The 24982-nt window shown below is 54.9% G+C and overlaps 12 protein-coding genes across 12 annotated transcripts; 5 read left to right on the plus strand and 7 right to left on the minus strand.

Moving 5' to 3' along the window:
* Positions 1-300: 300 nt before the first annotated feature.
* On the plus strand, positions 301-1851 carry MGL_0939 (uncharacterized protein; the record flags this gene model as incomplete). The annotated part of the gene is made up of 1 exon (XM_001731619.1): positions 301-1851. The coding sequence occupies one exon, from the start codon at positions 301-303 to the stop codon at positions 1849-1851; it is 1551 nt and encodes a 516-aa protein (XP_001731671.1).
* A 465-nt stretch (positions 1852-2316) lies between these two features.
* On the plus strand, positions 2317-4417 carry MGL_0940 (uncharacterized protein; the record flags this gene model as incomplete). Its single annotated transcript, XM_001731620.1, has 3 exons — positions 2317-2406; positions 2484-2679; positions 2754-4417. 3 exons carry the CDS (start codon positions 2317-2319, stop codon positions 4415-4417), a joined length of 1950 nt encoding a protein of 649 aa, XP_001731672.1.
* A 34-nt stretch (positions 4418-4451) lies between these two features.
* Positions 4452-5429, minus strand: MGL_0941 (uncharacterized protein; the record flags this gene model as incomplete). The annotated part of the gene is made up of 1 exon (XM_001731621.1): positions 4452-5429. One exon carries the CDS (start codon positions 5427-5429, stop codon positions 4452-4454), a length of 978 nt encoding a protein of 325 aa, XP_001731673.1.
* A 798-nt stretch (positions 5430-6227) lies between these two features.
* Positions 6228-6707, plus strand: MGL_0942 (uncharacterized protein; the record flags this gene model as incomplete). The annotated part of the gene is made up of 1 exon (XM_001731622.1): positions 6228-6707. One exon carries the CDS (start codon positions 6228-6230, stop codon positions 6705-6707), a length of 480 nt encoding a protein of 159 aa, XP_001731674.1.
* A 611-nt stretch (positions 6708-7318) lies between these two features.
* MGL_0943 (uncharacterized protein) lies at positions 7319-8422 on the minus strand (the record flags this gene model as incomplete). The annotated part of the gene is made up of 1 exon (XM_001731623.1): positions 7319-8422. One exon carries the CDS (start codon positions 8420-8422, stop codon positions 7319-7321), a length of 1104 nt encoding a protein of 367 aa, XP_001731675.1.
* A 595-nt stretch (positions 8423-9017) lies between these two features.
* MGL_0944 (uncharacterized protein) lies at positions 9018-9392 on the minus strand (the record flags this gene model as incomplete). The annotated part of the gene is made up of 1 exon (XM_001731624.1): positions 9018-9392. The coding sequence occupies one exon, from the start codon at positions 9390-9392 to the stop codon at positions 9018-9020; it is 375 nt and encodes a 124-aa protein (XP_001731676.1).
* Positions 9393-9964: 572 nt separating this feature from the next.
* On the plus strand, positions 9965-14251 carry MGL_0945 (uncharacterized protein; the record flags this gene model as incomplete). Its single annotated transcript, XM_001731625.1, has 1 exon — positions 9965-14251. One exon carries the CDS (start codon positions 9965-9967, stop codon positions 14249-14251), a length of 4287 nt encoding a protein of 1428 aa, XP_001731677.1.
* A 299-nt stretch (positions 14252-14550) lies between these two features.
* On the minus strand, positions 14551-16215 carry MGL_0946 (uncharacterized protein; the record flags this gene model as incomplete). Its single annotated transcript, XM_001731626.1, has 1 exon — positions 14551-16215. One exon carries the CDS (start codon positions 16213-16215, stop codon positions 14551-14553), a length of 1665 nt encoding a protein of 554 aa, XP_001731678.1.
* Positions 16216-16453: 238 nt separating this feature from the next.
* MGL_0947 (uncharacterized protein) lies at positions 16454-17521 on the minus strand (the record flags this gene model as incomplete). The annotated part of the gene is made up of 1 exon (XM_001731627.1): positions 16454-17521. One exon carries the CDS (start codon positions 17519-17521, stop codon positions 16454-16456), a length of 1068 nt encoding a protein of 355 aa, XP_001731679.1.
* A 1395-nt stretch (positions 17522-18916) lies between these two features.
* Positions 18917-20827, minus strand: MGL_0948 (uncharacterized protein; the record flags this gene model as incomplete). The annotated part of the gene is made up of 1 exon (XM_001731628.1): positions 18917-20827. The coding sequence occupies one exon, from the start codon at positions 20825-20827 to the stop codon at positions 18917-18919; it is 1911 nt and encodes a 636-aa protein (XP_001731680.1).
* A 504-nt stretch (positions 20828-21331) lies between these two features.
* Positions 21332-22474, minus strand: MGL_0949 (uncharacterized protein; the record flags this gene model as incomplete). Its single annotated transcript, XM_001731629.1, has 1 exon — positions 21332-22474. The coding sequence occupies one exon, from the start codon at positions 22472-22474 to the stop codon at positions 21332-21334; it is 1143 nt and encodes a 380-aa protein (XP_001731681.1).
* A 602-nt stretch (positions 22475-23076) lies between these two features.
* MGL_0950 (uncharacterized protein) lies at positions 23077-24951 on the plus strand (the record flags this gene model as incomplete). The annotated part of the gene is made up of 1 exon (XM_001731630.1): positions 23077-24951. One exon carries the CDS (start codon positions 23077-23079, stop codon positions 24949-24951), a length of 1875 nt encoding a protein of 624 aa, XP_001731682.1.
* Between the last annotated feature and the right edge of the window lie 31 nt (positions 24952-24982).

Consider the following 24982-nt stretch of genomic DNA (forward strand, 5'->3'; position numbering starts at 1 on the left):
CACAGCTGAACCCTACGTCTCGTTAATGACAGCACCAAATAGGTCGTTTCCCTCCTGTCGATCGATTTGGGCCCCCCAGCCAGCCCAGCGTAGGAAGCAAATGACTGGCGTGCTTTCTCCGCAAGCGTCGTCGCGTGACTCTCGGCAACAAATGAGATGCAATTCCCACACTCCGCGGCCGGTTTCACAGGCAGGCGCTGGCCCTCCGCTGAGAAGTTATCACCTGTATATACACACCTCCATTGTATATGGAAAACAAGCGTGTTGAAAGATTACAACGACTGATACGGATCGGCCACTATGGATGGAGCAGTTCGGCCCAGCGCCACAATGGACATGCTCGAACCATGTCCGATGCCGGGGCAGAAGCGCACGATCTTGACATACCTGTTCGCTAGTAGTGACAAGGCCATTTCTCGGCGAGCCAAATTCACCGAAGAAGTTGACCGATCCAGCGTGACGGCGCCAGATAATGCAAGTATCAACAATGGGAGCGCCGATGAGAAAGGCAAACCACGCATTGAGGACGGAGTCATTGAGCAGATGAATGGCATATACGGTGAAGAGGAGCCACGGCCTCTGCATCGCACGCTCGGTCGCTTCGGCGCTTTCTTCAACATGATTGCCTTCTCCATTGCCTTGGGCATTTTGAGCATTCCTATGGCTGTGGCCACGATCGGTATCGTGCCTTTTATTTTGCTGTGTATGCTTTTCTCATTCACTGCATGGTACAACGGATACAATTACTGGCGTCTTGCCATGATGTACCCTGGCGTGCACAACCTGCAGCAGGCTGGTGAGCTGCTCTATGGCCCCATCGGCGGCGTGATCTTCGCATTCTTGCAGGGCATTTTCAGCATTTTCGTTCAGGGTAGTCATATCATCCTGGGTGGTTATGCATTTTGGTACCTGGGCTGGAAAGACTGCATGGTTGGGCTGGCCGCCGTGTTTGCTGTGATCTCATTCGTGTTCAGCCTTCCTCGCTCGTACAAGCTCTTTTCAGTCTTTTCTGCAATTTCATTCACGTCTATCATCACTGTCGTGATCATCGCTATGATCTCAAGTGGTGTCACAGGCCCTGTTAACAAGGATCCAGAGGATCCCCCCCGCAAATTGCTCGCATTCGGTGCTACGTCGAAGGTCCCACACAGCTTTCTGGATGGCGTCTTGTACACGTCGAACATCTTTGTGAGTTTCGGCTCTACAACTGCCTACCTGCCGATCATGGCGGAAATGCATCATCCGCGTGACTTTATGTTTAGTCTCAACCTGCTCGTGGCAATTTCCTTCGTCCTCTACGTCATCGTGGGTTGCATCATGAACTATAATCTCGGCCAGTATACCAAGTCTCCGTCTCTTGGCAGCCTGTCGCCCATCATGGTCAAGGTCTCTTATGGTCTTGGCCTGCCGACCATCCTTGTCGCTGGTTGCTGCAGTGGCCAAGTCACGGGTAAGATGCTCCTCGTCAACGTATTCCGTGGTTCGTGGCGCTACCTTCTTGATCGAAATTGGACATTTTGGGGAATCTGGATCCTGATCAATATCTCGTCTTGGGCACTTGCTTTTGTGCTTGCCGAGTTGATCCCCTTCTTCAATACGTTCCTTGGTCTTATGGCCTCTGTTTTCTGGACGATTTTCTTGGGATTTGCTCCACTTTTCTACTTTTGGCGTCATCAGCACGACTATCTACACAACTGGCGCAACCGGCTTGGCACACTCATCGCACTCGGCGTGATTGGCATCGCCGGCTTCATTATGGTCGCTGGCACGTGGGCTGTCGCTGTCGCTATTCGTGACCTATATGACCAGGGCGTCGTCGGCAGTCCCTTTTCTTGCGGAATGCCTGTCTAATGTTGATCGACTTGTGTACACTTGCCATTCCTGCTTTCTCTCTCTCTCTCGCTCTCTCCCTCGGTCCTTTTCTTGGCCCTGGATTCCCCTTCCCCCTTTTACCCAAAAAAAAAAAGTACGCCCGGAAAAGGATCTCGATTTTTTTTCAATTTGTCTAGCTCGTTTTTTCGCAACCAGACTGGGAGAAATTGTTGGTTCTTGGAAACAACTTTCTCCACCCAAAAAAAAATTGCAGTAGGCTGGGGACGACGAATTTGCACCGTTGCCGTAGCCCCCTTCCTTCCCTGACTTGGGCCTGTCCATCTACTCGTATATTGGTGTACATGATTTTGTAGCCTTGTTCTCCACATTTGCCATCCGATACGCCGATTTGTCGCGCTTAAAAAGGTCCGTGTGTCGTCCTAACATCGTCTTGGCAATCAATCGGAACTCGTAGATCCGTGCTTTATTGCCCGCTGCTTCGTGATGGACGTGTGTAAGGCCATTTCGGTCTATATGGAGCGCATGGTGAAAGAGGTGCATGGCATGAAAATACTCCTTCTCGATGACCACACGGTACGTTGTCACCAAACGGAACATGATCTTGTTCCCCACCTTGGTCGTTCATATGCTTATGCCTCATTCCCTAATAGACGCCCACCATGTCTGCTAGCTTTACGCAGTCGGCACTTTTAGAGCATGAAGTGTATCTCACAGAGAAACTCTCCAACATGCACCGTGAGCGAATGCATCACCTACAGTGCATTGTATATGCACGGCCATGTGCTGCATCGATCCAAGCACTGTGCCAGGAATTGCAGCATCCACGCTACGGCGGTTACTGGCTTTGTACGTATGCGAATCGATCCAATATCCGTTCTAACCTTTCGCACGTGCGCTTGCGTTCGTGCATTTGCCAACAGACTTTAGCAATGTCGTGTCGAAACAACATATCGAGGCACTGGCCGAGGCCGATCAGCACCAGCTAGTCCAGTCTGTGCAGGAGTTCTTTTCAGACTACGTGCCTGTGACGGCATCGCACTTTTCCTTGCACTACGATGTACCGCCGCACGGTCTCTGGGGCTCGCACACCGTGCAGTGGGACTCTGATGCTTTCAAGCACCATGCCAATGCACTTGTATCGCTTCTTCTTAGTCTAAAGAAGAAACCCGTCGTCCGGTATGAGCGCATGAGCGCGCTTGCAAAGAAACTGGCTGACGAAGTGGTGCAACAAACGACCACGACGAATGCACAGCTCTTTGATTTCCGACGTACGGACGTGCCGCCGCTGCTGCTGATCCTAGACCGACGGAACGATCCCGTTACACCTTTATTGACACAGTGGACGTATCAGGCGATGGTTCATGAACTACTTGGCATCCACAATGGACGTACCGTGATGCACACGGAGAAAGGACCGCAAGAGATTGTGTTGTCCGTTGATCACGACCCCTTTTTTGCAGCGAATCTGTACGACAATTTTGGTGATCTCGGCGCGTCAATCAAAGAGTACGTCGTCAAGTTCCAGACACAGTCGGCAACGACAACCAGCATCGAGACCGTGCAGGACATGAAGCGCTTCATCGAGCAGTACCCAGACTTCCAGCGCCTTCGAGGGAATGTCAGTAAGCACGTCGCACTCCTGGGCGAGCTTAGCTCTCTCGTTGATGCGCACCATCTCTTGGAAGTCAGCGAGCTTGAGCAAAGCTTGGCAAGCAACGAGAGCCACTCGACGGATCTCAAGAATGTACAGACACTCCTTGCTTCCAACCGCATCAGCAAAGATGCCAAACTCCGCCTGGCTATTCTGTATTCACTGCGGTACCAGAAATGGTCCGGCAACCAAATTGACGCAGTCGTTCGGCAACTCATTGATGCTGGCGTCGATGACGTCGTGCTTGTTTATGTCATGCTCAACTTTGCCGGTGCCGAGCACCGTCAGGATGATCTTTTTGCGAACGAAAACATCTTTTCTCGCGGAAAAAGCGCACTCAAGGGCCTCAAGGGCGTCGAAAATGTCTATACACAACACATGCCGCACCTTGTCAAGACCATCGACCAGCTCATGCGCGGCAAGCTACGCACATCGAGCTATCCGTTTGCCGGCAGAGACGCCCCCTCGTTCGATGCGCCGGCGACAGTGTTCCCCGGCGGCCCGCCCACGAAGCCACAAGATGTCATTCTCTTTGTCATCGGCGGCACGACGTATGAAGAGGCGCGTATGATTGCGCTTCTCAACGGCGCAGCAAGTGCATCGTCGTCGCAGACGCCACCGACGCCCTCGTGGCCCGGCACACACTTCCTCTTGGGCGGCACCACGGTCCATTCGTCACAGACATTCCTGCGCATGGTGCAACACACGGCGTCGAAGCTGCCTTCCTCGATCACGTCGCCCCCCGCCTCGATTGCTCAACGGGTGCCGCACCTGCGTCTTGGCCCCGTTCAGGTCGCCGTGCCACAAGAACGCGGGGACCTTGAACAGGCTGCGATAGGTGCGCGTGATTTTGCCACTGGCTGGATCGGCAGAGTCATGCGCAGCGTTGATACACTCGCGAACGAGCAAGTAAACAGGCAGGCACGTCGATGACCAACTGATCTTTCTATATATATATACATCTTCACTAAGAGGCCGTGGAAGAAGCATCTTCGTCTTGTGGTTCAGCAAGCTGCCATGCAGGAATTCTTGGCGCTGGCCGTGCAGATGTTGCTTGGTTCTCACTCGGGCTCGTCGACGTCTCACTGCCGCCATTCGTCGCTGTGCCAGCGGCAGCGCTCGGACCACTCGTGGCGGATGGCGTCTGTGCCGAGACACCTGTGGATGGCGCGCCTGGGGTCGAAAGCCCACCTCGCGACACAAGCAGAGATCGCAGCGACTTGAGCTCGCCTTGCAGATCTGTGAGCGCAGTTATGGATGACTTGCGTGAACGATCCAGCATACCCGCAAGTTCTTCGCGCATCGACTCAATGTCCGTCTTCATTTGATCTAGATCTTTGTCGCGCTGCTCTTCTCGCGCGCGCGATTCTGCGACAAACTCATTCACTTCCCGCACACTCTCTTCAATGGCCGACTGCTGTGTAGCGAGGCCCTGGCTCATAGCCTCTGTCGTCTGGTCTAGCTCTTCAAGATGCACGGCCACTTCGTCGTATTTGGACGCAAGTGCCTCCCGCTCCTCCTCCAGAACGCTCTGGTTTGGCGGCTGCAAGTGTGGATAGATATACCTTCGTGCTAGAGCAATAACGCCATAGCCCACGGTGCCGGACACGACGCCCATGATAAACCAGTCGCGCCAATCTCTTCGTGAACGCACGGGTGGGTATGCGGGCATCATCGGGTACGTGGGAGCCATGGCGTGTGCTGCCCCTGCATTGTGACGCTGTCCCATAGGCCCCATAGCTGCACGACCCACTTGCCCAAGTGCTATGTCAATTTCCTGGGATGAAAGTCCTTTTGACTCCAAGAAACTGATCCTCTGCGACATGGGCGAGCTTTGCACATTCGGATCTTCAAGAAATGATACCGCACTCGCAATCATATCCGATCGTGGCGTTCCATGCGATATACCTGTGCTCCTCGTCGGCGCCGCTGCGCTGCCATCCATGTGATCCGACATGTAGAAAGGTAGGTCTGTGTGTGTAAGTACGACTGTATGCACGGTTGATTCTTTGCCTTTTGCTCCAAGCCTCTCTGTCAGCGAGCGCGTTTCGCACCGGTAGCCGCGGGGGAGCCAATGAGAGTGTCCCTCTAAGAAAGGGGACACTGGGCGTCTTTGTCTCCGATTCTTCTTGTCTCTCTCCCTTCACACCCTCGGCTCCTGATCCCCCTCATCCTCGTGACTGAGTGTGGTCACGTGAGTGTGGTCCTCGTAGGTCTACGTTGAGTTACAGTCGCCCATAGTTTGGCCTCACTCGCTCGCTGACTTGCTGACGTGTTTGCCTGAAAGCCCCACCCACCCCCCTCTCCGCCCGTTCGCGGTGCCCGTTGCAGCTGCGGAACACCGGCCGACGAATTCGATTTCCTTTCCACCGGCAAAAATTTCTTTTCGCGTCTCTTCTTCACCCCAAGGATCACACGCATCTGACTTTTCCTCTCCTTGGTTTCGGTATGTACATGTCAAGAGCAAAACAGAGATACACATAGGGTCTCTTTAAGGAAGCATCGCTTGGCTTGGTGTACTATGCTCTAAGGATTACATTTATTCACACTGTATGAGCCTGACAAGGCTGTGACTCTGGATTTCTCATACATAACTACAACGGTATATGAAGCCCACTATGCCATGCCAGCATGCTTCGCCATGTGCACCTCTGTACTCTGCCTTTAGTGTCTGTGTTCATGTCATACTTACATGTCTGCGTTTTTTACAGGGTAGTAGAAAGCGCATCGCTTTCAGCACAGAATGGCGAACGCGCCGGACAGGTTTACGCTGTTCCTCCTTCAGCCTGGGGAGCAGCGTATCGAGGTTCAGGAAGATATGCGTATCCCGAATGCTGCTACATTCATATTCAATAAGGAAGATCATACCCTTGGGAATATGCTTCGGCATGCAGTTCTTGCGCAGCCGGGTGTCTTGTTTTGCGGGTACAAGGTCCCTCATCCTTTGGAACCTCGCGTACTCGTCAAGATCCAAACAGATGGGAGTCTCACGCCCGCTGAAGTTTTGCAGCAGGCCTGCACGAAATTGATCGTACAAATGGGCGCATTGAAGCAAGGATGGACGAAAGAAGTGCGTCTCAGCGCTGATGGTGGCCAGTATGGCTCCGGGGCGTACGGGTCACACCTATGGAATGCGTATGGTGCTGGCACGCAGGCTGATACGTATAGTACCGATGCCGATCGCGCTGCTGGCGGCGCTATAGGCGGCTATGTAGATATGTAAACTAGGGCAATTTTTGATTGATTGATCACATGTCATGTATACTAGGTATTCCCACTCCGCATGGACTTACACAAATTCGGCCCATTTTGGGCTGCACGAGGCTTTTTTTGATGGATGACGTGCCGAATTTATGAGGGACAGGGCCCTGTATGGCCGACGCAAGGATGCAGTGCAAATAATACACTGATGACTGTCGACACACGAAGAAAACATTCGCACACAGCACATCCCGATAGATGAACGCTATTTTCCCACCTTGACTGTTGCAGACCATGGCCAGCGTGTGGTAGGGTGTAACGAGCCATCGAATCGAATGGTTTGTACATATACGCAATGTTTGGTCTCGTTGGCAGCAAGCCGAGGGCGTGTGGTCTAGTGGTATGACGTCTGCTTCGCACCTGCGATGTCAACTAAACAGTTGAACCAGCAGAAGGTCCCGGGTTCAAATCCCGACTCGTCCAAATTTTTATGCCACATATCACTTTTCAACCAATTAGAGAGAGCAAGAATTCAGTTTTTTTTTTTTTGGGGGGGGGGGCCTAAATTAGGCAGATTGATGCATGGCACTACACTCAACATATTGATTTCCGTATCAAGCACACGCTATACAACTAAAAGCGACTACCACGATCGTCGTAGTTCCGCGAGCCACGAGATGGAGACCTCTCGCGATGATACGCACTAGGTGCGTGGCCACCCCCACGTCCACGAGTGTCGTCGGAAGGTGCGCCACTATGGCCACGACCACCCCATCCAGCATCGGACGATCCCTGTTGGCCTGCACCATTAGCGCCATACGCCGAGCGCATATACGCTGCATTCGCGTTCCCTTGTTGCGCACCGGCTCCCCAGCCAGGACTGGCGCCACCTTTCGCTCCGCTGGCAGCAGCTGCCGTGCCCATGTAAGCAGCCATCATCTGCTGCCACATAAGCTGCGGGTTCCACGCCGAGCTGCCCCAGCCCATTTGCTGATACATCTTTGCCATAGCCTGTGGATCGAATCCGCCAGCACCCATGGCACCCGTTGCTGGCGAGCGTGCACCGTCCGTAGCAGGAGCCATAGCACCACTGGCCATACCCGCCATACTTGGCATAGCGGCCATTCCGGCCATACCAGGCATGCTTGCAGCAGCCGGGCTTGAGCCCCACATCCGGAGGGGTGCTTGAGCATTGCTCCCACGTGCTGGGTCCGATGAAAAGCGGTTTGGTGCAGCATTCGGTTGAGGTTGACCACGAGATTGTGCCCGCTTGACTTCAATTTGCTTTCCATCGAGCAGAAGCGGCTGATGAGCCAGCGTGTTTTCGACACCATCGTCATTTTCAAACGTCACGAAACCAAAGCCACGAGGACGGCCAGTATCTTTGTCCATCATCACTGTGCTATCCAAGACATGCCCAAACTGCTGGAAAAGCTGCTTGAACGAATCTTGCGTCACTGTCTGCGGAAGACCACCAACAAAGCACTTCTGTGTCTTGGATTGTTCAGGTCGAGGAATGGCTCGTTTCGGATCAATGATCTTGCCATCAAGGAAGTGTTCGCGCACCATGACGGCATTGACTGACTTTGGATCTGAAAATGTGACAAAGGCAAATCCACGCGAACGACCCGAGGCTCCATCGCGCATCACAGTGCACGATGTCACGGGGCCAAACTGTCCAAAGTAGCGCCGAAGACTTTCTTCATCGGTATCCCAGTTGAGACCACCAACGAACATTTTTCTGAATTGTGTAAGTAATAATAACTCATACGTAGGATACGTCGCGGACGCAAGTGAAAGCGGAAATAAAAGATACGAGACAAAGAACGAGTATCATCGAGACGGATCGACACGGCAGCGGCAACAAACGAGCAGGGCACACAAACAGGCATGGTGATCAATCTGATCGTTGCATCGACAGCAACGAGATTCATCCACATGATTTCGGTGCACGACTTTCTACATTCATCCGACGTACGTGCCAACGTATGCATGATGCAGAAAGCCTCCCAGCCCCATTCTCCGTCCATCGACCATCCCGACCAGCACAACACGAATGAAAAAAAAAAAAACAAGAGAAAATCGCATACAAGAAGAACCATCCATATAGGCATGTATCCACGTATCGTTCGGAATAAGAAAAGTAGTGAGCTACCATGTGACGATCCTACCCGTCTCTGTGTCGTTGCTAGTCGGCTAGTCTATTCTCTCGCTGTCTCCCTATGCTGACCATGCCGCAGCTACTCTGTTCCAGGATACTTGCTTCCTTATTTGCTCACATCCCTTTTTCCACCCACCCGTCCACGGACGTCTGATGCTGTTTCGCTTCTACTCACCCTTCATCTGGTAAATCCTGCGGCGCAATATGCTCTCCACGCGCAGCCGCTGCACTGCGTGCCTCCGCCGAATCCTGCGGCGGCGGCGCAGGCCGTCCCGGAATAAACGATGCCCCAGCCGTTGGCGCAGAGGCCGCAGGACCTGCCGGCGCAGGTGCGGCTCCTGCCGGACCGCTGTGGTTTTCAGCTGTCCCCGTTCCTCCAGCCACTGTCGCACCTGGGGCTGCTGTCCCTGTGCTGGATCCACCAGCACTGGGTGCAGCTGGAGCAGCAGGTGTCTCAGTCTTAGAGGCATCTGGGGCCTGCGCACTCACCGAAGGCTCAGCTTCCTCGCCATACAGGTCCGCGTACAGATCATCTGCTTCCGACATGGACAACGGATGGTGGTAGTCGCTCAAGGAGAAAATTGAGTGAAAACGAATTCACCCCCCTCTTCCTCCTCCCTGGCAGGAGCGCTTCTATCCACTCGTCCAACCACCCACCCACACACACGCAAACGAAGTACACAGCTGACTCAGCAAAGGGAAATAAACGGGAGAGGGAGGAACAGCAAGCGATGGGCGACGAGTGCCTCGAAGAACAAAATGCTATGGAAGCCCATGTGCACGATGACTAATACACACGTGGGCCATCGTATGGTAGCCACCTTTCCACACTTACGCACATATGTACCAAAGGCACAGACATAATTCCACACACACATACGCACACACGCAAATACACACACGTACAAGTCGGTGTGCGATTTTCCGCTACCCAACGGCGGGCGACAGAAAGCGGAGGCGCATTGCGAAGCGCTGACACGTTTTGGGGAGGGGGGCAATTCTAGCGGTATCATTGTTTTTGAGTGGCCGGTGAGCATCGCGCCCCATCCAACGTGTGCGTGAGCCAGCCGGCATCATTTGCAACAGGGCGTAAAGTAGCAACAATAGCTACTCCTGGCATGAAACATCCTAGCCCGTCGCCGTCGTTGTCGACGTCAGCCTCAGCACAGCGGCGTGGAATTACCGATGGCGATGTGTACGTTTTCGCGCTGCAGACAGCGTACCTTGCATTTCTTTTGAGGCGCGATCAACGCGCCATACCACCAGCCGTACCGCCCAAATGCAGACCCGAATCTATGTCTCTGCCGTCCATGTCTTCTTCGCGTTCATCGTCCGGGTCGTCGTCATCACGAGCCGATCGACCCAGTTTGGCCGATCGCATACGAGAATTGCGGCTAAGTCCTGCCATACCAGCGACATCGAACTCGAACTCAGCATCGTCCTCAACGACTATGCGCTTTCCCGACAAGTTTCTGCGCAAGCTGACGGAGCGTATGGAACGCATCGCTATGGGCCGTGACCCGTTTTTCCACCAACCGGCGTTTCGCCAGACGATTGGCTCTTTCTACGGGGTCCTTGTTGATGAAGCAACACAGAAGCGACTCAAAGAAAGCCGAAACCTCGAGAGTGTCCTGCTGATGTTCATCTCATCTACTCAGACGTCGGTGAAGAAACGCATTGTCAACGAGGCCGATGCTCGACAGGAAATCGAGATCCAATTTGACCTATTTATCCGTGTCGTCCATGAATGTTTACGAGCCATGCCAAGTGCTTCTCGAGAGCTGCTGGAACATCTTAGCGCATACAAAGGGAACCGTCTGTGTCCCTCTGATCTGTCGAGCGGCAGCTCAATACCTACGATACCCAGTCGCCGATCAGTGGATGCAGCATCTTCGTCCTCGTCATCGTTGCCGTCGGCGTTCACCTCTTCAACAAGCACAGTGCCAGCCGCCTCAAAAGCTTTGCTGTCAGACTCTGATCCAGCCAAGTCTGATCTCATTGTCGCGACAGGCAAGCTCTTCGACGTGGAAGAATGGCAGCTCCAATTGGACGTGCAGTCAGTCAGCCAAACTTGCTCGCTACCTGACGGCATTGTCGATTTGAAACGGTGCATCTACCAGATTCATGCACAGACGCCGTGGCCCGGATGTCCGGACGACTTTCTTACGCCTGATGCCTACCGCCAGTGGCGTTCACAGGAACTCACGCAGCTGTCTCAGCTTGTTGCTGAATTGTGTCAAGCACGGCCAGATCTGCTCACTGCCTCGAGCACGAGTGACAGCTCTTCGCGGCGCAAAGCGTCAAGCGACATGGGTCGTCTAGAGTCGTTCCCGGCATCGTCCTTCAGCATGGCGGAGCTGACCAAAGATGTCGGCGGCAGCGATGATCAGCCTGATATGTTTACATATATCCCTCCTGACCCATGTGCCGCGTACCTGCGTCTCTTGGAACGGTGCATAGACCGAGATCTCGATGCCATCCGACATAAGGCTGCCGATGAAGATGTTTCGTTAACGATCCTGTCGCCAATTCACACGCAGCTGCTCAGCACATGTGCCAGGCGCTGGCGTGTGTCACCAGCCTACGAAAAGCTGGCGCGTCTGCGCGTGTGTCGGACAAAGTTTGATGCAGGCGAAATTCCGTTTGAGTGTCTCGTTGATGCCATGGTGCAGCTGGAGCTGTACATCGACAAGGAGCTGCCCGTGTCTATGTGGCGTAGTGCTGATCGCATCGCCCTGGCTAAGTGGATGCAGTGGCTCAGCGACTCGCTCCTCCGTGTTGTGTACTCGCATATGTCAAAGCTCGACACATCCATGACGGACGAGTGTGCATCGTCGATCCGCATGATTCAGCGTGCCCAGTCGCTGTCGCCTGGCGAGATCTCTGTGAACACGGCACCACTGGAGGAGGCCATGCGCAAAGCGGCGATGCATGCGTATGCGGCGGAAGCACAGTCTGTGTTCCGGGCGCACTCTGACCTGCTGCGTGGATTCTTGGAGCTGCACACATGGGTTGAGCGTCAAATCAAAGCGCAGAGTCTTCGGTTCTCTACGCCCCGGATCCTTGGCTTCGTACCCGCTGATCAGGTTGCCATCGGTCTCGTGCCCATGTACCTGGGCGACCTGGCGTCTGTGCACGAAGCCATCGTCCTCCAAGTGAGGCAGTCCCAGGACATCGCGCGTGTGAATGACGCATTGGATCTCTTCCAGCAGATTCGTGCGTTGATGCGTCACTGTGAGTCAGATGTGCGTAGTGCGCCGAGCACGTCTGGCACGGCCGGTGGCATGCATCTGGACTTTGACGTGTGTGCGTTTTTCCGCGCATTCGTCGAGATGTGGATCTCTTTCAGCGAGAAACGTGCGAGTCAATGGGTGCATGGAGCCATTCAGAACGATTCGTTCGAGCCTGTTGATGCTGCCAATGCCATGCACAGCTCGTCGGTGCAGGACATGCTCGAGGCTTTGCAGCAGCCGATCGTCTACGTACAGTCCCTGGACTGGCCCAACGAGTTTCAGCAAGCCGAGTTCCTCACGTCTTTGTCCCGCGCCTTTGCTCGGCTTGTGGAGCAGTACTGCCACGAGGTGGCAGACCGGTATATGGCCGATATGTCGCAGCAGCAGCGGGAGTTGCAGGCACCGGCGCCGGCGTCCCATGGGCCACCATCATCGCCGACGACGCAGTCAGGTGCAGCCCAGTCAAGTCCTGATCGTTCCGGTAAGGATGAGGGACCACCGTCGCGTGCCATGGGCCTCACTCTTCCGCCGAAGCAGGCTGCTTGGGTCGCTCGTGCGAAGCAGACGCTCCAGAGCGACTTTCGTGAGCGTTGGGGCCGTGGCGAGTCACATCACGTGCCACCGCCGCCGTTTGTGCTGCAGCCTCACTCGTGTGTGATGCTGAATAATATGGAGGCTGCACGCCAACTTCTCGATACGCTGTACCAACGAATCGACGCCGATAAGCAGGCAGACATTGTGCAGCGGCATGCGCGCGATGCGGGGTCAGCGCGGCTGCCACCGTCGCAGGCGCCGGTAGCAGCCACGACCGATCCGGACGAAAGTGGCGCTAGCACGTCCAGTAACCATGTGCCGTCGCCGTACCTGTTTTCTGTCAAGGTCGTCCAGGCCGAGCTGCCACCCAGTGCGCGTGCGTCGTCGCGCCTCGACACATTCGTGACACTTAGTGACGACCGTGGGGAACGCCTCGCCAAGACACGCACGATCTTCGATTCGTGCTCGCCACGCTGGGACGAAGTCGTAGATCTGCCATTGGCCTCAGCCCAGTGGATCTCTGCAACGATGTGGCATCGCCTTCCCCAAGGCGACCCGCTCCTGTTTGGACGCGCAACTGTGCGTTTGGATCCACAGCTCTTTGCTGATGTCAACACGCACGACGTATGGCTCGATCTCGATCGCACAGGCGGCAAGCTTCTGCTCCGTGTGAGTATGGAGGACTCGCAGGATGGCATCCTCTTCATCTTTGGCCGCGCGTTCCGCATCGTCAAGCGCACAGAGGCAGAGATGACCCGCGCTCTCGTGGACCACATCTCACTGTACATGCGACGCATTCTCTCGCGCCCCGTCTTGGCCTCTCTCGTGCGTGGTGGCCGCATGGACCGAGCTCTTGGCAACGTGCGTGCCCTGTATGCGTCGGCGCTTGCACAGGCGAATGGCGCAGCCCCAGGCCTTCCTCTCCTGCCGCAGCTTCACTTGCCAGCCTCGGCGCCACAGCGCCGGCCGCCGCCGCTGACGGACCAGGAGATCGAGGCTGCGATTGTGCCCCTGCTGGACTACTTTGAAGAAACGCTCGGCACGCTGCACAGTAGTCTCACACCGACGCAGGCTCAGCTTGTCCTCACACGTGTGTGGAAAGAAGTGCTCGCCACGCTCGAGTCGCTCCTTGTGCCACCCCTGTCAGATGCGCCGTCGGACATGAAGCAGCTGTCCGACAAGGAGGTCGACATTGTGTTCAAGTGGCTTTCGTTCTTGCGCAGCTACTTTAATGCGTACGATCCCGAGACGGGCGTCGCCCACGGCCTGCCATTGTCGATTCTCCAAGGGTCCAAGTACCGGGAGCTCCTGTCGTACTTGCTCCTGCACGACCAAAGTACGGATGCACTGATGATCGAGTGTGTGCGTGGCTTTCAGGCTCGTCTTGCCGCGAGTCACTCGCGCTCCAAGTCCGTGCTGCAGCAGCGCTCCCTTGGCACCATTCGGCAGCACAAGCGTGCGAAGCAGGGTGCAGGCGACGACACCTCACTCATGTCTGACATGGCGATGAAGATCCTTCGTATGCGGCCTGGCACAAGCGACTTTTTGGCTCAGCAGCTCATTTCTTTGCACTCGCTGCAATCCCCCGCGTGTGTTAAGCCGGCCTCTCTTCGGCGTACGCAAAAGCGTCTTGCTTAGAACGCCTGCCCAAGGCACACGTGTGTGATGGCCGTAGCGATGGCCTTGGCACCGACGGCAGCCACGCTCATGTCATGTGGTGAACGTGTGCACGAAGCGCTCGGCTAGAGCAATCGGCTCGTCGTATGTTTTTCTTCTCTTCTTATGCCAACATGACGTCATGGTGGTTCCTTTTCCTACCAATATCTCTCTCCACTTCCATGACATGGTTTGTTGATACACACTTTTTCGTACATATGTTTACATATATCTATACACACATATATATATCTACATATATATATATATATATATACCCATTAACGGAGCACGCGCCATGCATTTACACACGCGACTCGTTCCCAGTGCCATACACACAGCATCGCCAGCAACGCGCATGTACCAAAAGACGTAAGAGACAACCGGAGTCGCAGAAGCGCTGCACACCCACCGAGAACGGCTATGACACCCACGTGCGGACACACAGCCGACACGCTCGTACGATACGCGGCGAGTGACGGTGCGCTGCGTGCGCGCTGCTCAAATGCACGAACGACGTATCGAGCGGACGCGTACGCTCGCACGCCAAGACTCGCCATACTCGCAACGACAATGACACTTTCTGCGCCCCAGCCTAGAGGGGCAAGTCCCATGGCCACGTACTTGTGCAAGCCCAACACACCCACCAACACCCCACTCGATCCCATTAATACACTCGAGTATGTTTGAAGGACAGCCGGAGGCGCCACCGATTGCACAAAGGCCTCAACGAGGCCATTGACACCCATCACAGGCACATACCAGCAATAGCTGGCGAGGATCCGCGCTGCCGGTGACGTCGGCAGCGTCCAGCGCGCTCCAGCGACGATCCGCAGAAACGGTCTCGAGATCGGCGGTGCAAGCGCCACGAGCCCCAAGCCAAAGAGCAGGTGCATATGTAGCAGTGCACCCAGAAACTCTGCCGCATCTGCCCATGCAGCAGCTGTCTGCTCAGCGTCTTGCTGCTCATCCACACAGCGTGAGAAGCGCAAGCGCGAGCTTTCCTCCAAGGGCTGGAACAATGTGCGTGCGACAAGCGAGCCATAGTTGCTCGCGAGTGCATACCCGCCTTGGTCGTCCAGAGATGTCCAACGTGCCATAGCGAGCTTGTCGCCTTCGGTGAGCAGCAGCTTCAGAAGCGCTTGGCCCGTCGTTACACGCAAGAATGCGAACATCGGTCGATCGATCCACGGCGCTCTTTCTGGCGCTAACGTCATCAGAGCCTTGCGCCATGAACCGCAGATTCGGGCCACGCCCGCAATCGCGATCGCTAGCACCGCACATCCGTACGCAAGACGCGCTAGGGCAAACGCCAACAGCGCGTAGGGTATAGGCGTCGGCGGCAATGGGATGTACGGCGAGAGCACGCGAGACATCCATGCCAGACAGGCAGGTTGCAAAAGAAGCACATTCACAAGCGACTTGGTCAGGACTCCACCCGCTTCCATAGCGACACGCATCGTTACATACTCGCGATCGAGTCCTAACGCATACGTGTGAAGTGGCTCAGCAGCCAGCTCGATCCACGCACCCGCACAGTACAGCACCACTGACAGGTACACGGACGCGCCTCCTTCAATCCATAGATCCGTTGGAGCAAGATACGCCATGTACATCCAGCCTACCAGCACAGCCAGCACACCACCGAGTCCCACGGGCCAAAGGGCCAGATTGTGTAGCATACCTGTGGCTCCATGTTTGCGAAGCGACTCGCGGTGCCGCATCATGATGGCACGCACGCCGTCCCGCGAGAGCGAGAGCACCGTGCTAAGCACCAGTTCCAACTGGACATTCGCTGCGCCAAACACGGCAGGCGGCGTCGTGCGCACAAGCACTTGGTTGAGCACGAACGTCAGCAACCGCAAGCCGATCTGGAGTGCCAGCAGAGCACGTGCGGCCGATGGCGAAGCGCGCGCCGCCGCATGCTCCTGCGCTTGCTTCGTCATAGGTGGCCGTCACAAGATGGAAAGGTCAGACCCCTAAAACAACGTCACGCGCCTCGCGTAGCTGCAGCCGCTGGGCTTGATTGGATCGAGTCACGTGATGTACAGACCAGGATGTGCTGGTGTTGGTGCACGGGCCATGCATGCATCAGCCGGCGGATCGGTCAGCGACCAAGTTAGGCAGTCCGTCGATGGGGCGAGGCCTACCCTACACGCACAGACGACGGCCAACAAAGCCGCATCATACCTCTGTCATGTGCATAGATAGGGTTCGGTAAAGCTCAGCACCGTAGGTGTGCTTCGACATCTGCAGTGCTGCGCGGCGCAGCACTATAAAGAGTGGCTCCAAGTTTTCAAAGGTCTGCCGGAACGCAGCGAGAGCTGCTGGCGCAGCTTCTACAGTTCCAGCGCCATCGTTTGTGGGCTCAATCACACGCAGAGCCAAGTCGTATGTAAAGGGCACGCGATCAAGATTGGCATCGTCGTCGTTTTCGCCACTGCTACTCGCAGCACGAACCACCGCGTCCGCCCCCCTCACGTTTGGGTCTGTCACTTCGTCGACAAACCTGAGAGCAAACGTACAGAAAAACTTGGCATCTGTGTCTGAGCACGTGCCACTGTCAACTCTTTCAGACAGAATACTGAGGAATCGCGGTATACATACGAACCGTACGAGCCATGCAATGCGTATATCAGCCAAGACTCGGCATGGTGAAGACATCACAGCAGTCTGCTCCAGGAAGCAAGCCAAATCACCTCGCACGTACTCCGTTGCATGCGTAAGACTCACAAGCACATTCGCAACGCGCGCTGGCTGTGGCATATACGCAAGGCATTCTCCCAGCTGCTCCCACATGCGCTGCAGCATGTACATCGACTCGGATGGTGCAGCCGCGAGTGCCGAGTACACAATCCATTCATACGCCACGCGCATACTTTGCTGCGCCATATGACAAGCATCCTCCATCGTACAAACGCTGTCTCTCTGATAGCTCAGCATTAGTGGTCGCATAGTCCGTTGCGGAAGCTGCGCACGCCATGTACAGACGTATTCATACAGCCAGTGCACCTGGTGGATGCTCATGGCTTTGATGCCCAATCGGCGCTCGCGCATCAAGCTCAATGCCCGGCTCAGTTCATACGCATCCAATGCGTGATCCGTGTATTTATGCGCTGGCCATGCATGTCCTCGCCACGTATAGGGACGGACCTCGCGAAGGCAGGCCGGGTCGTTCCGTAGCAGGTCTAGCACACTGTTCCATGCGTCTCGTTCCTTTGGCAAACCATCGCGCTCAATCCAGGCAGACATGGGGCCATGGGACGACATACATCTCGAATATGCATCCAAAATCGGCCGGAATGGCTGCAGGCTGGTAGGTGGCGGTGGCTTATGCTCCATATAGGGCACATGGCACACATATAGCAAAATCAGCCGCTGAATGAACCAGTCATTCTCATCGTACGGCGCTATGCATATTGGCCGCATCCGTGTCGATGTAGACTGCAGGCCATCCAGAAGAATCGGCCACCAGTGATCCATCACATAGGTGAATCTCTGAGTCGCTGGGATCCGCTCATGCCACCGTCGCAGCGTCAGGTGAAGTGGCGCAAAATAGGCTGCTGCCCAGAATGATGCATCATCTTCTACGCATGCTTCTTTCTCCTCCTCTGATTCCAATTTCTTCATACAAACCACTCGAAACACACACACAAACACACACACACACAGTATCACACCCACGCTCTATGTCTAGGAGGAGTCAATCAAGAGCAATGTCCTTGGCTCCGATGGATCGCGAAACGGCCTCGCGCATATCTGCGCGCCAAATTTTTTTTGGTCTGCTTGATGAGATTGATTCGCTGCTTCCTCATGTCATTCATATGTGGTTCCACAGCCAGCCACGTGATAGGTGTCCGTGCGTGAAGCTGAACAGGGTTTGACATGTTCATGAACGGTTAGAGACCGCGTGTGTCTTCAAGGATGGATCTTTGATACTGTCTGCTTACCTATTTTTCTCCCACTCCCCCTTTGCCACATAAAGCGACATCGTACTTCGGCTACTTCGTTGATGCCTGCCGTCTTGGCCTCCGCGAGTGATGAGCCAACCTTGTTCTCGTTATTGTCTGCCATGAACACCGCCTTCTATACCCCATAATGTGATCTACTGCTGTTAATTGCAGCAACTAAAGAAACTTTCTTTTTTCTCGTTGGAAGTGATTCTCTTTTTCCAAATTCGACTTCCTTGTCACTTGAGAGTCGACATGTCTTCGTCGCCCTGCTACGTCCTATCTAAAGCCCAACCCGAGGGCATCAAATTTTGCTCAAGACGACCTAGGTCCATCACGCAGTGTGCAAATTTTCGGGATTTGTTCCAACTCTCCTCTACCCGCTGCAAAAAAAAAAAAAAAAAAAAAAAAAACAAGGTCGGCGTATGGATGGGTGGAACGTCCGTGTCACGTCGACTCACCACAATATCACTCCCTCACCGCAATCACATCACAGCGACTTGGAACGAGCAACGAAACACATTAAGCCAGAGTGGCTTAGTGCAGCGACGAAGCTATCGTTGGCTCTGTCAAGATAGCACCACCATGTCCTACACATGTGTTTCGTGGGGCACGAATCGACATTGCAGTTGTATGCTCCACCTCCGGGAGCACGTGAGAAAGCTGCGTCTCGATCCTGATCATCGTACAATGGTCATTAGCCTAGAACAAGAGCACTAAGAATGTATATACTGAGCGTGGCTGTCCATATGCGCCAAGAGGGCATGATGGTGCGCATCGGTGCACCCGTGCTGGCCTCACGAAACAAGCGGTCGACATGCATCGCATTGCAGTACACATGGCCAAATGCATCCTGTGCGACATATCGGGTGTATGCGCCGCCGAAGCGCATGCCGTCAGGTCCAGCACCCCCATTTTGCCCGACACCATAGCCGTCGGAACCTGCATCAGCAAATGCGCCATAATCACGCTGTGCCGTGACCGTCCAGCGCGGACACTGCCACTGGATTACCGGCGGACAAGTCCGAGTGACCATTTCACACGTCAGCAAGCACGGGAGGAGCTCGCCGTAGTCACCTGGTGCAAAGATCTCGTCAATGTATGCCTGTCGGCTGCTGTTTGATCCAACACGATTGACGATGTAAGGGTATAAATGAACATTGGCGGGCATCGGCAGACCTTGGAGCTCGGTACCGTTCTGACTAGCCGCACTTTTTTCAGGATCAACAAGATCCGTGCATCGGGGAATTGCCACAGCACATAGCCAATTCTGATATGAGCGTCGGCAGTCATCGCACGTAGACACACTCGAGTACAGGCCAAACTTGTCCGACGCGCATGGGAATGTGTCCAGAGTCTTGGTGAAGTTGATGTAATTCTGGGTAATGATGTTTTCAAGCGCTTGCAGCGCCAGAACTTGCGACATGTTTGGATTGTAAGGGACTGAGTATGCGAGTTCGGGACAAAAGTCCAAGTCGTACATGAGCTTGCAGTTCTCTGCCGTTTTTGTCACGAACTTGACCGATGGGAACAACGTTCGCTGTACTGATTCGCCAACATCCTTGGACGAGACGAGATACGCCGTGTAGTTCGTTCCGGGCGAAAGTCCTGACACGTGGAACTGCTTGCGGACTTGAGCCAAGACTTGCTCTGTCACGTTCGTGTCTGTGGTATTGACCGCCGTCAGCTCCAGCTGGGTCACATCTCCGGGATCGAGCGCGGCCATCCGTTTCTTATTTGACGCCGCATTCGAAGAGGTTGAGAACGACACGTTTTTGGCACTATTCTCGAAGCTTGGTGTCGGTAGCGCCGTTGGCTGGTTGTTAGCGCCACGAGTCACACGCGGCAAAGTATTGCGATTCGTCTCGCTACTGTTGATAAATGGCTGAATTCCCAGAAAGCTCATTTCCTCCCACAAATCAAAGATGCGGCAGAAGGACGAATTAAAATACGTGATAGATGATAAGGAAAAGTCGCCCTGCGTCGGCAGCACAATCAGGCTGATATTAGGCGCAGGAGATGTGTAGTTGAACGAAGTGAGTAGCGCATTCTCACGGTCGGTGTCGTCCAGAAACAGGCTCGGCACATAGTCGACTCTTTCGAGCGAGCCTTTCGTCGATGCTGTCATTTGGATCACGTATTCACCAGAGACGTTCCGTGGGTCTTCAGGGGGCCACACGCCAATATACACACCCTGATCTGATCCCTTGCTCAATGAAATCTGTGTCCAGCCGCCCTGTGCATACACAACATACTTGGATGATGAACTTGTTTTGGGTCCCGGACGTGGATTCGACTTGTCTCGCGACACGTACATCGACACGAGTGTCATGTGCTGAGCCTCGTCCGCCGACTTGTCGAGTCGATCAAGCAAGTCTTCGTCGCTCGTATTATAAGCGGGAATACCTGGTCCCTGGCACAGGGAGAGCGAGATCCATACAGATTTGTCTTTGGTCGTATTGAATGTATAAAACAGGCCGTCGGAAGCATTGATCCTAAGATTGCTGCGAACAATTTGACTATCATTCAGTGCAATCGCATGTCCTGGCTTGGGGTTTTTGTTGACGACTGACGTAGGTATGGAGATGCCGGTACTGGCACTAATCATGGAGTTGGTCGAGTGCTTCGGCAGGGCGAAGCTCGAGGATGAATTGGGCGATGCCAACGATGACAACGATGACGAGGCCGCCTTTGTATCGGAAGATGCGGCATGAATGCCAGTGATTGAACTGATGGCACACAAGATCCCGAGACACACAAGCCACACGCCACATGCTGGTGCCCCTGTGTGCCCGTTGCCGAACCCCACCACCATGCGTGTCTCTCCGACTGGGGCAATTGTTGCAAACGGAATGGTGAGGAGAATGACGTGCATGTGGAGGTCCGATGCTTCTTCTCAGTGTTCATTCCGCTACATGACCGACAAGCAGTGGTCGGAATGCATGTTGCAAGGCGGGGCGAGATGCGTCTTTCACATATTTGCCAGGGATGGATCAGCACACTATAAGCACGACATGAAAGTGGACGTTACAATGTAGGGAGCATGTGCCGAAGGGCGGAAGAAAGAATGGTGCGAATCAGGAAAGGGCAGGAACGCTGGGAACTACTGTACCTAAGGATGCATGGAGGAATGGTACGCCGAAGGCATCGGCTGGGCTTGCGGCAGAGCAGGCGCAGGGCCACTTGCCTGAGCAGGCATCTGAGCTTCATTTGCGGGAACTTCCTCGATATTGTGAAAGTCGAGGATCTCCGAATACATCATCACTTTCCACGTATCGATGGGGAGGTCGGCATCGTTGAAGCTCCAGTCAAACGCTTCCTCCGCAACGGGCTCATCGGCTGGATTGTGATATGGCGCAAGATACGGGTGCGCGAGAGCATCGCCGGCAGAGATGCGGGTGTTCACATCAAACACCAGCATCTTGTCCAAGAGATCCAGGGCCTCCCGATCTGTGTGAGGGAAGCGCTGGTGGAAGGGAATACGCTCGCGCTTCGGCAGCGATTGCACGAAACGCAGGGTATTTTCACTGCAAATGGTGCGGATGACCTCGTCAGGCGGCGTGCCCAGCAGCTCGGTGATGATCGAGAACTGGTTGACATGGTCTTTGCCAGGGAACAGTGGCTTGCCTTCGAGCATTTCTGAGAAAATACAGCCTGCACTCCAGACATCCACGGCCACGTCGTACTTTTGCCACGTGAGCATGATCTCAGGCGCTCGGTAATAGCGCGTCGACACGTAACCAGTCATTTGTGGGTCCTGCACACGAGCCAGACCAAAGTCGCAGATCTTCAAGTCACAGTTCTCGTTGATTAGGATGTTGCTGGGCTTCAGGTCACGGTGAACCACACCGGCAGAGTGCACATACTTGAGGCCACGCAGGATCTGGTACAAGAAGTACTGTACAAACTGTTTCTCAAGGGGACGACTGGTCAGCAAGCGATGCAGGTCAGTGCCGAGGAGCTCTGTCACAAAGTACAGGTCCTCCAGGGGCGAAATGAAGATGTCACTCAGACAAATGATGTTTTCATGGCGAATATGCTTGAGCAGCTTCAATTCTCGGTACGTGCGCTTCGCCAGCACGGGCGTGCTGAAGGGCTTCATCACCTTCTTGATGGCCACGGACGTGTCAGTGAGTTTGTCGTGTCCACTGCATACGAGGCCAAAAGCGCCCATGCCCACTGGCTGCAGATTCTCATACCGTGTTGTGATCTCGAACACAGTACCAAAGATGGACAGCTTCACAAAATCCGCCATGTTTCACCGATACTGCTCGTCTTGCTGCTGACTGTGGCTGTAGCTGTGGCTGTAGCTGTGGCTGTGGCTGCGGCTGCGTTTGCAGTTGTAGCTGCCTCTCCTTACTACGTATTTATGCGTTCGCTGATTCGTTCGTTTCTCGCGTTCAATGTACACACACACACACGTACACGCAGTCTGCGTATGTGAGAACGGGTGTGGTGGTGGTCGGTGTCCAGGCCGTGAACAGCGGCCTGCTCTCCGTTCTGCGCTCTCTTTTTTCTGTCCCTGGGACTCACACGCACCCATTCATAGACAACCAGCTGCGCTCTGTCACGCGTGTCGTTGTAGCGAGGCCTAAGAGGCCTCTCGCACACTTCTCCACGCCAGTCTACCACGTGGCATATCCACACCAGCGTGGAGTCGCTGCGCGACAACTTTCCACACAATGGGAAGCCAATCATATTCTGTGCAGATTTTCTGCACGTCATCCACTTCGTAACACACATACACACACATACAATTCACACACCCCACGACGTGAGGGTGGCTTGGCTTGCCACTCGTACTCTGTGGGACAGAACGGTCGAGACTCCGAGGGCGGGTGCAACGAGTCAGTCTCCATGTCAGAGATATCGACGGCTATGCCTCCGCAAGATGCCTCCATGTACGAGACGGCCTTCATCGACAGGGAGCCACGCGCGAGCTTTCAGGCTCTTCAGCAGCGCATGCGCCAGGCAAAAGTCTTTCACGAGCAGCTCGCAGACTACATGGCAGCACGCTACGAGGCTGAAGAAGCTTACATCAAGCAACTGCAGAAACTGCCTAAGCGCTTAGGCGAACCGACGCTCATGCCACTCGACTTCCGACCTGTGTACACGCGCCTGGTAGACAACATCGGGCAAATCGCTCAGCACCATACCGTCTTTGCGCGTCAGCTACAGCGGCAGCGAGAGACGTTGCATCAGGCCCCCATGCATGGCGAGTGGTCGGGCTTGCAGCGTCATGACGACGCACTCGTGCCATCTCTCAAGGAGCTGCAGTCGCTTGAGATCCAGCTCAGCAAGGACCAGCGGAAAGTCGACCAAAAACGAAACAATGCCTCGGCACAATCGAAACTCGCCACTACGCAGCAAGCGTATGCGCGTGCGCAGGAGACCTGGAAGCGCCGTGTGCCGTCGGCGTTGCGCGCGTACGAAGTTGCTGATTTCGAGCGTCTCTCGATGCTCCGTGAGGCTGCAAAGTACCTAGCGAAGGGCGAGGGTGAGCTGGCTCGTGGTATTTATGAGTTGGCGAGATCCACGGCCCAAGCTGCCAAAGAATTCGACCCATGGCAGGACATGATGCGCTTCTCAGGCGTGTCTTCGTTGCCGACGGTAGAATCGGAAGGTTTCCGCAGTGTGCCTCTTCCGTCCGAATTCATTCATCAGTATCAGCAACCGCAGTCGCATCAGCATCAGCATCAGCACCGCCACCATCACCACCCATTTTCATTGCAACACCAGCAAGACGTGGAAGAAGACGCCTTGCACCTTCCTCATGAGCATGGTCAGGATGATGAGACCGGTGCTCGAATGCATCGACCATCGATCGTGCCGCATAGGGACATGCCTGGACTTGGACTCGGTTCTGGGATCCGTTCTATCACGGCAAACACTGATCCTCCAGCAGGTTCAGAGGCAGCCACAGCTTCAGACACCGCAGCAGGTGCCGCGACTGCTCCCAATGTCGCTGCCGCATCGATGCTTGATTCATCGTTCCCCGATGCTCGTGACGCGGGTGCTCACAATGCCACTGCCTCTGAGACAGACTTGATTCATGTTGCTCAAGAGCAGCCCATGAAGCCGCAGGGTGTCTTTGAAGAGCCTCATACCTACGCTGCCACCCAACCTGCGCCTGGCATCTACGACACGCACTATGTATATGAAGGAAGCGAGACGCCTGATGCGCCAAGTGCACCCGACCGACATGGTCCGTTCAGCTCGTTTAACACACATACAGCACATCGCGTCTCACAAATTCCTGAGGCAGAGAACTCTGCCACTGTCAGTGCCGGCGATGTCTCGGACTCGTATGCCATCGCACCCGAGTTTCACGGCGCATTCGCTGATGCACCGAGTGGTCTTGCTATTCGTGGTGCACCGTTGGAGCCCGGGCCGTATACGTCTTCGGCCCGCACAGAGCCACCTGAGTCCACCGCCCACACCTTCGCAACGGCGCCGACAAGCGAGAGCGCTTCGCGGAACGCCAGACGCACGACCTATGCGCCATCGGCATCGTACGACACATCCCTATCGGATGACACTGCGGAGATGCTTCGAGTTCGCGAGCAGTTTCGACAAAATGCTCACTTTACTCCCACAACCTCGCGAAGACGCGACTTTCGTGCTTCCTCATACGATACATCCGACCGCGGGTCACTCGCGTCTGAGCTTTTCACACGGCCACCCCATTGTGTCTCCCTTGGTCAACAGCCAAATGACGACGCCACGCTCTGACGCCGCGCTTGAGTCAGCCAGTGCCATTGCC

Source organism: Malassezia globosa, assembly GCF_000181695.2.
Source record: "Malassezia globosa CBS 7966 chromosome Unknown mgl_sf_2.1, whole genome shotgun sequence".
NCBI lineage: Eukaryota > Fungi > Basidiomycota > Malasseziomycetes > Malasseziales > Malasseziaceae > Malassezia > Malassezia globosa.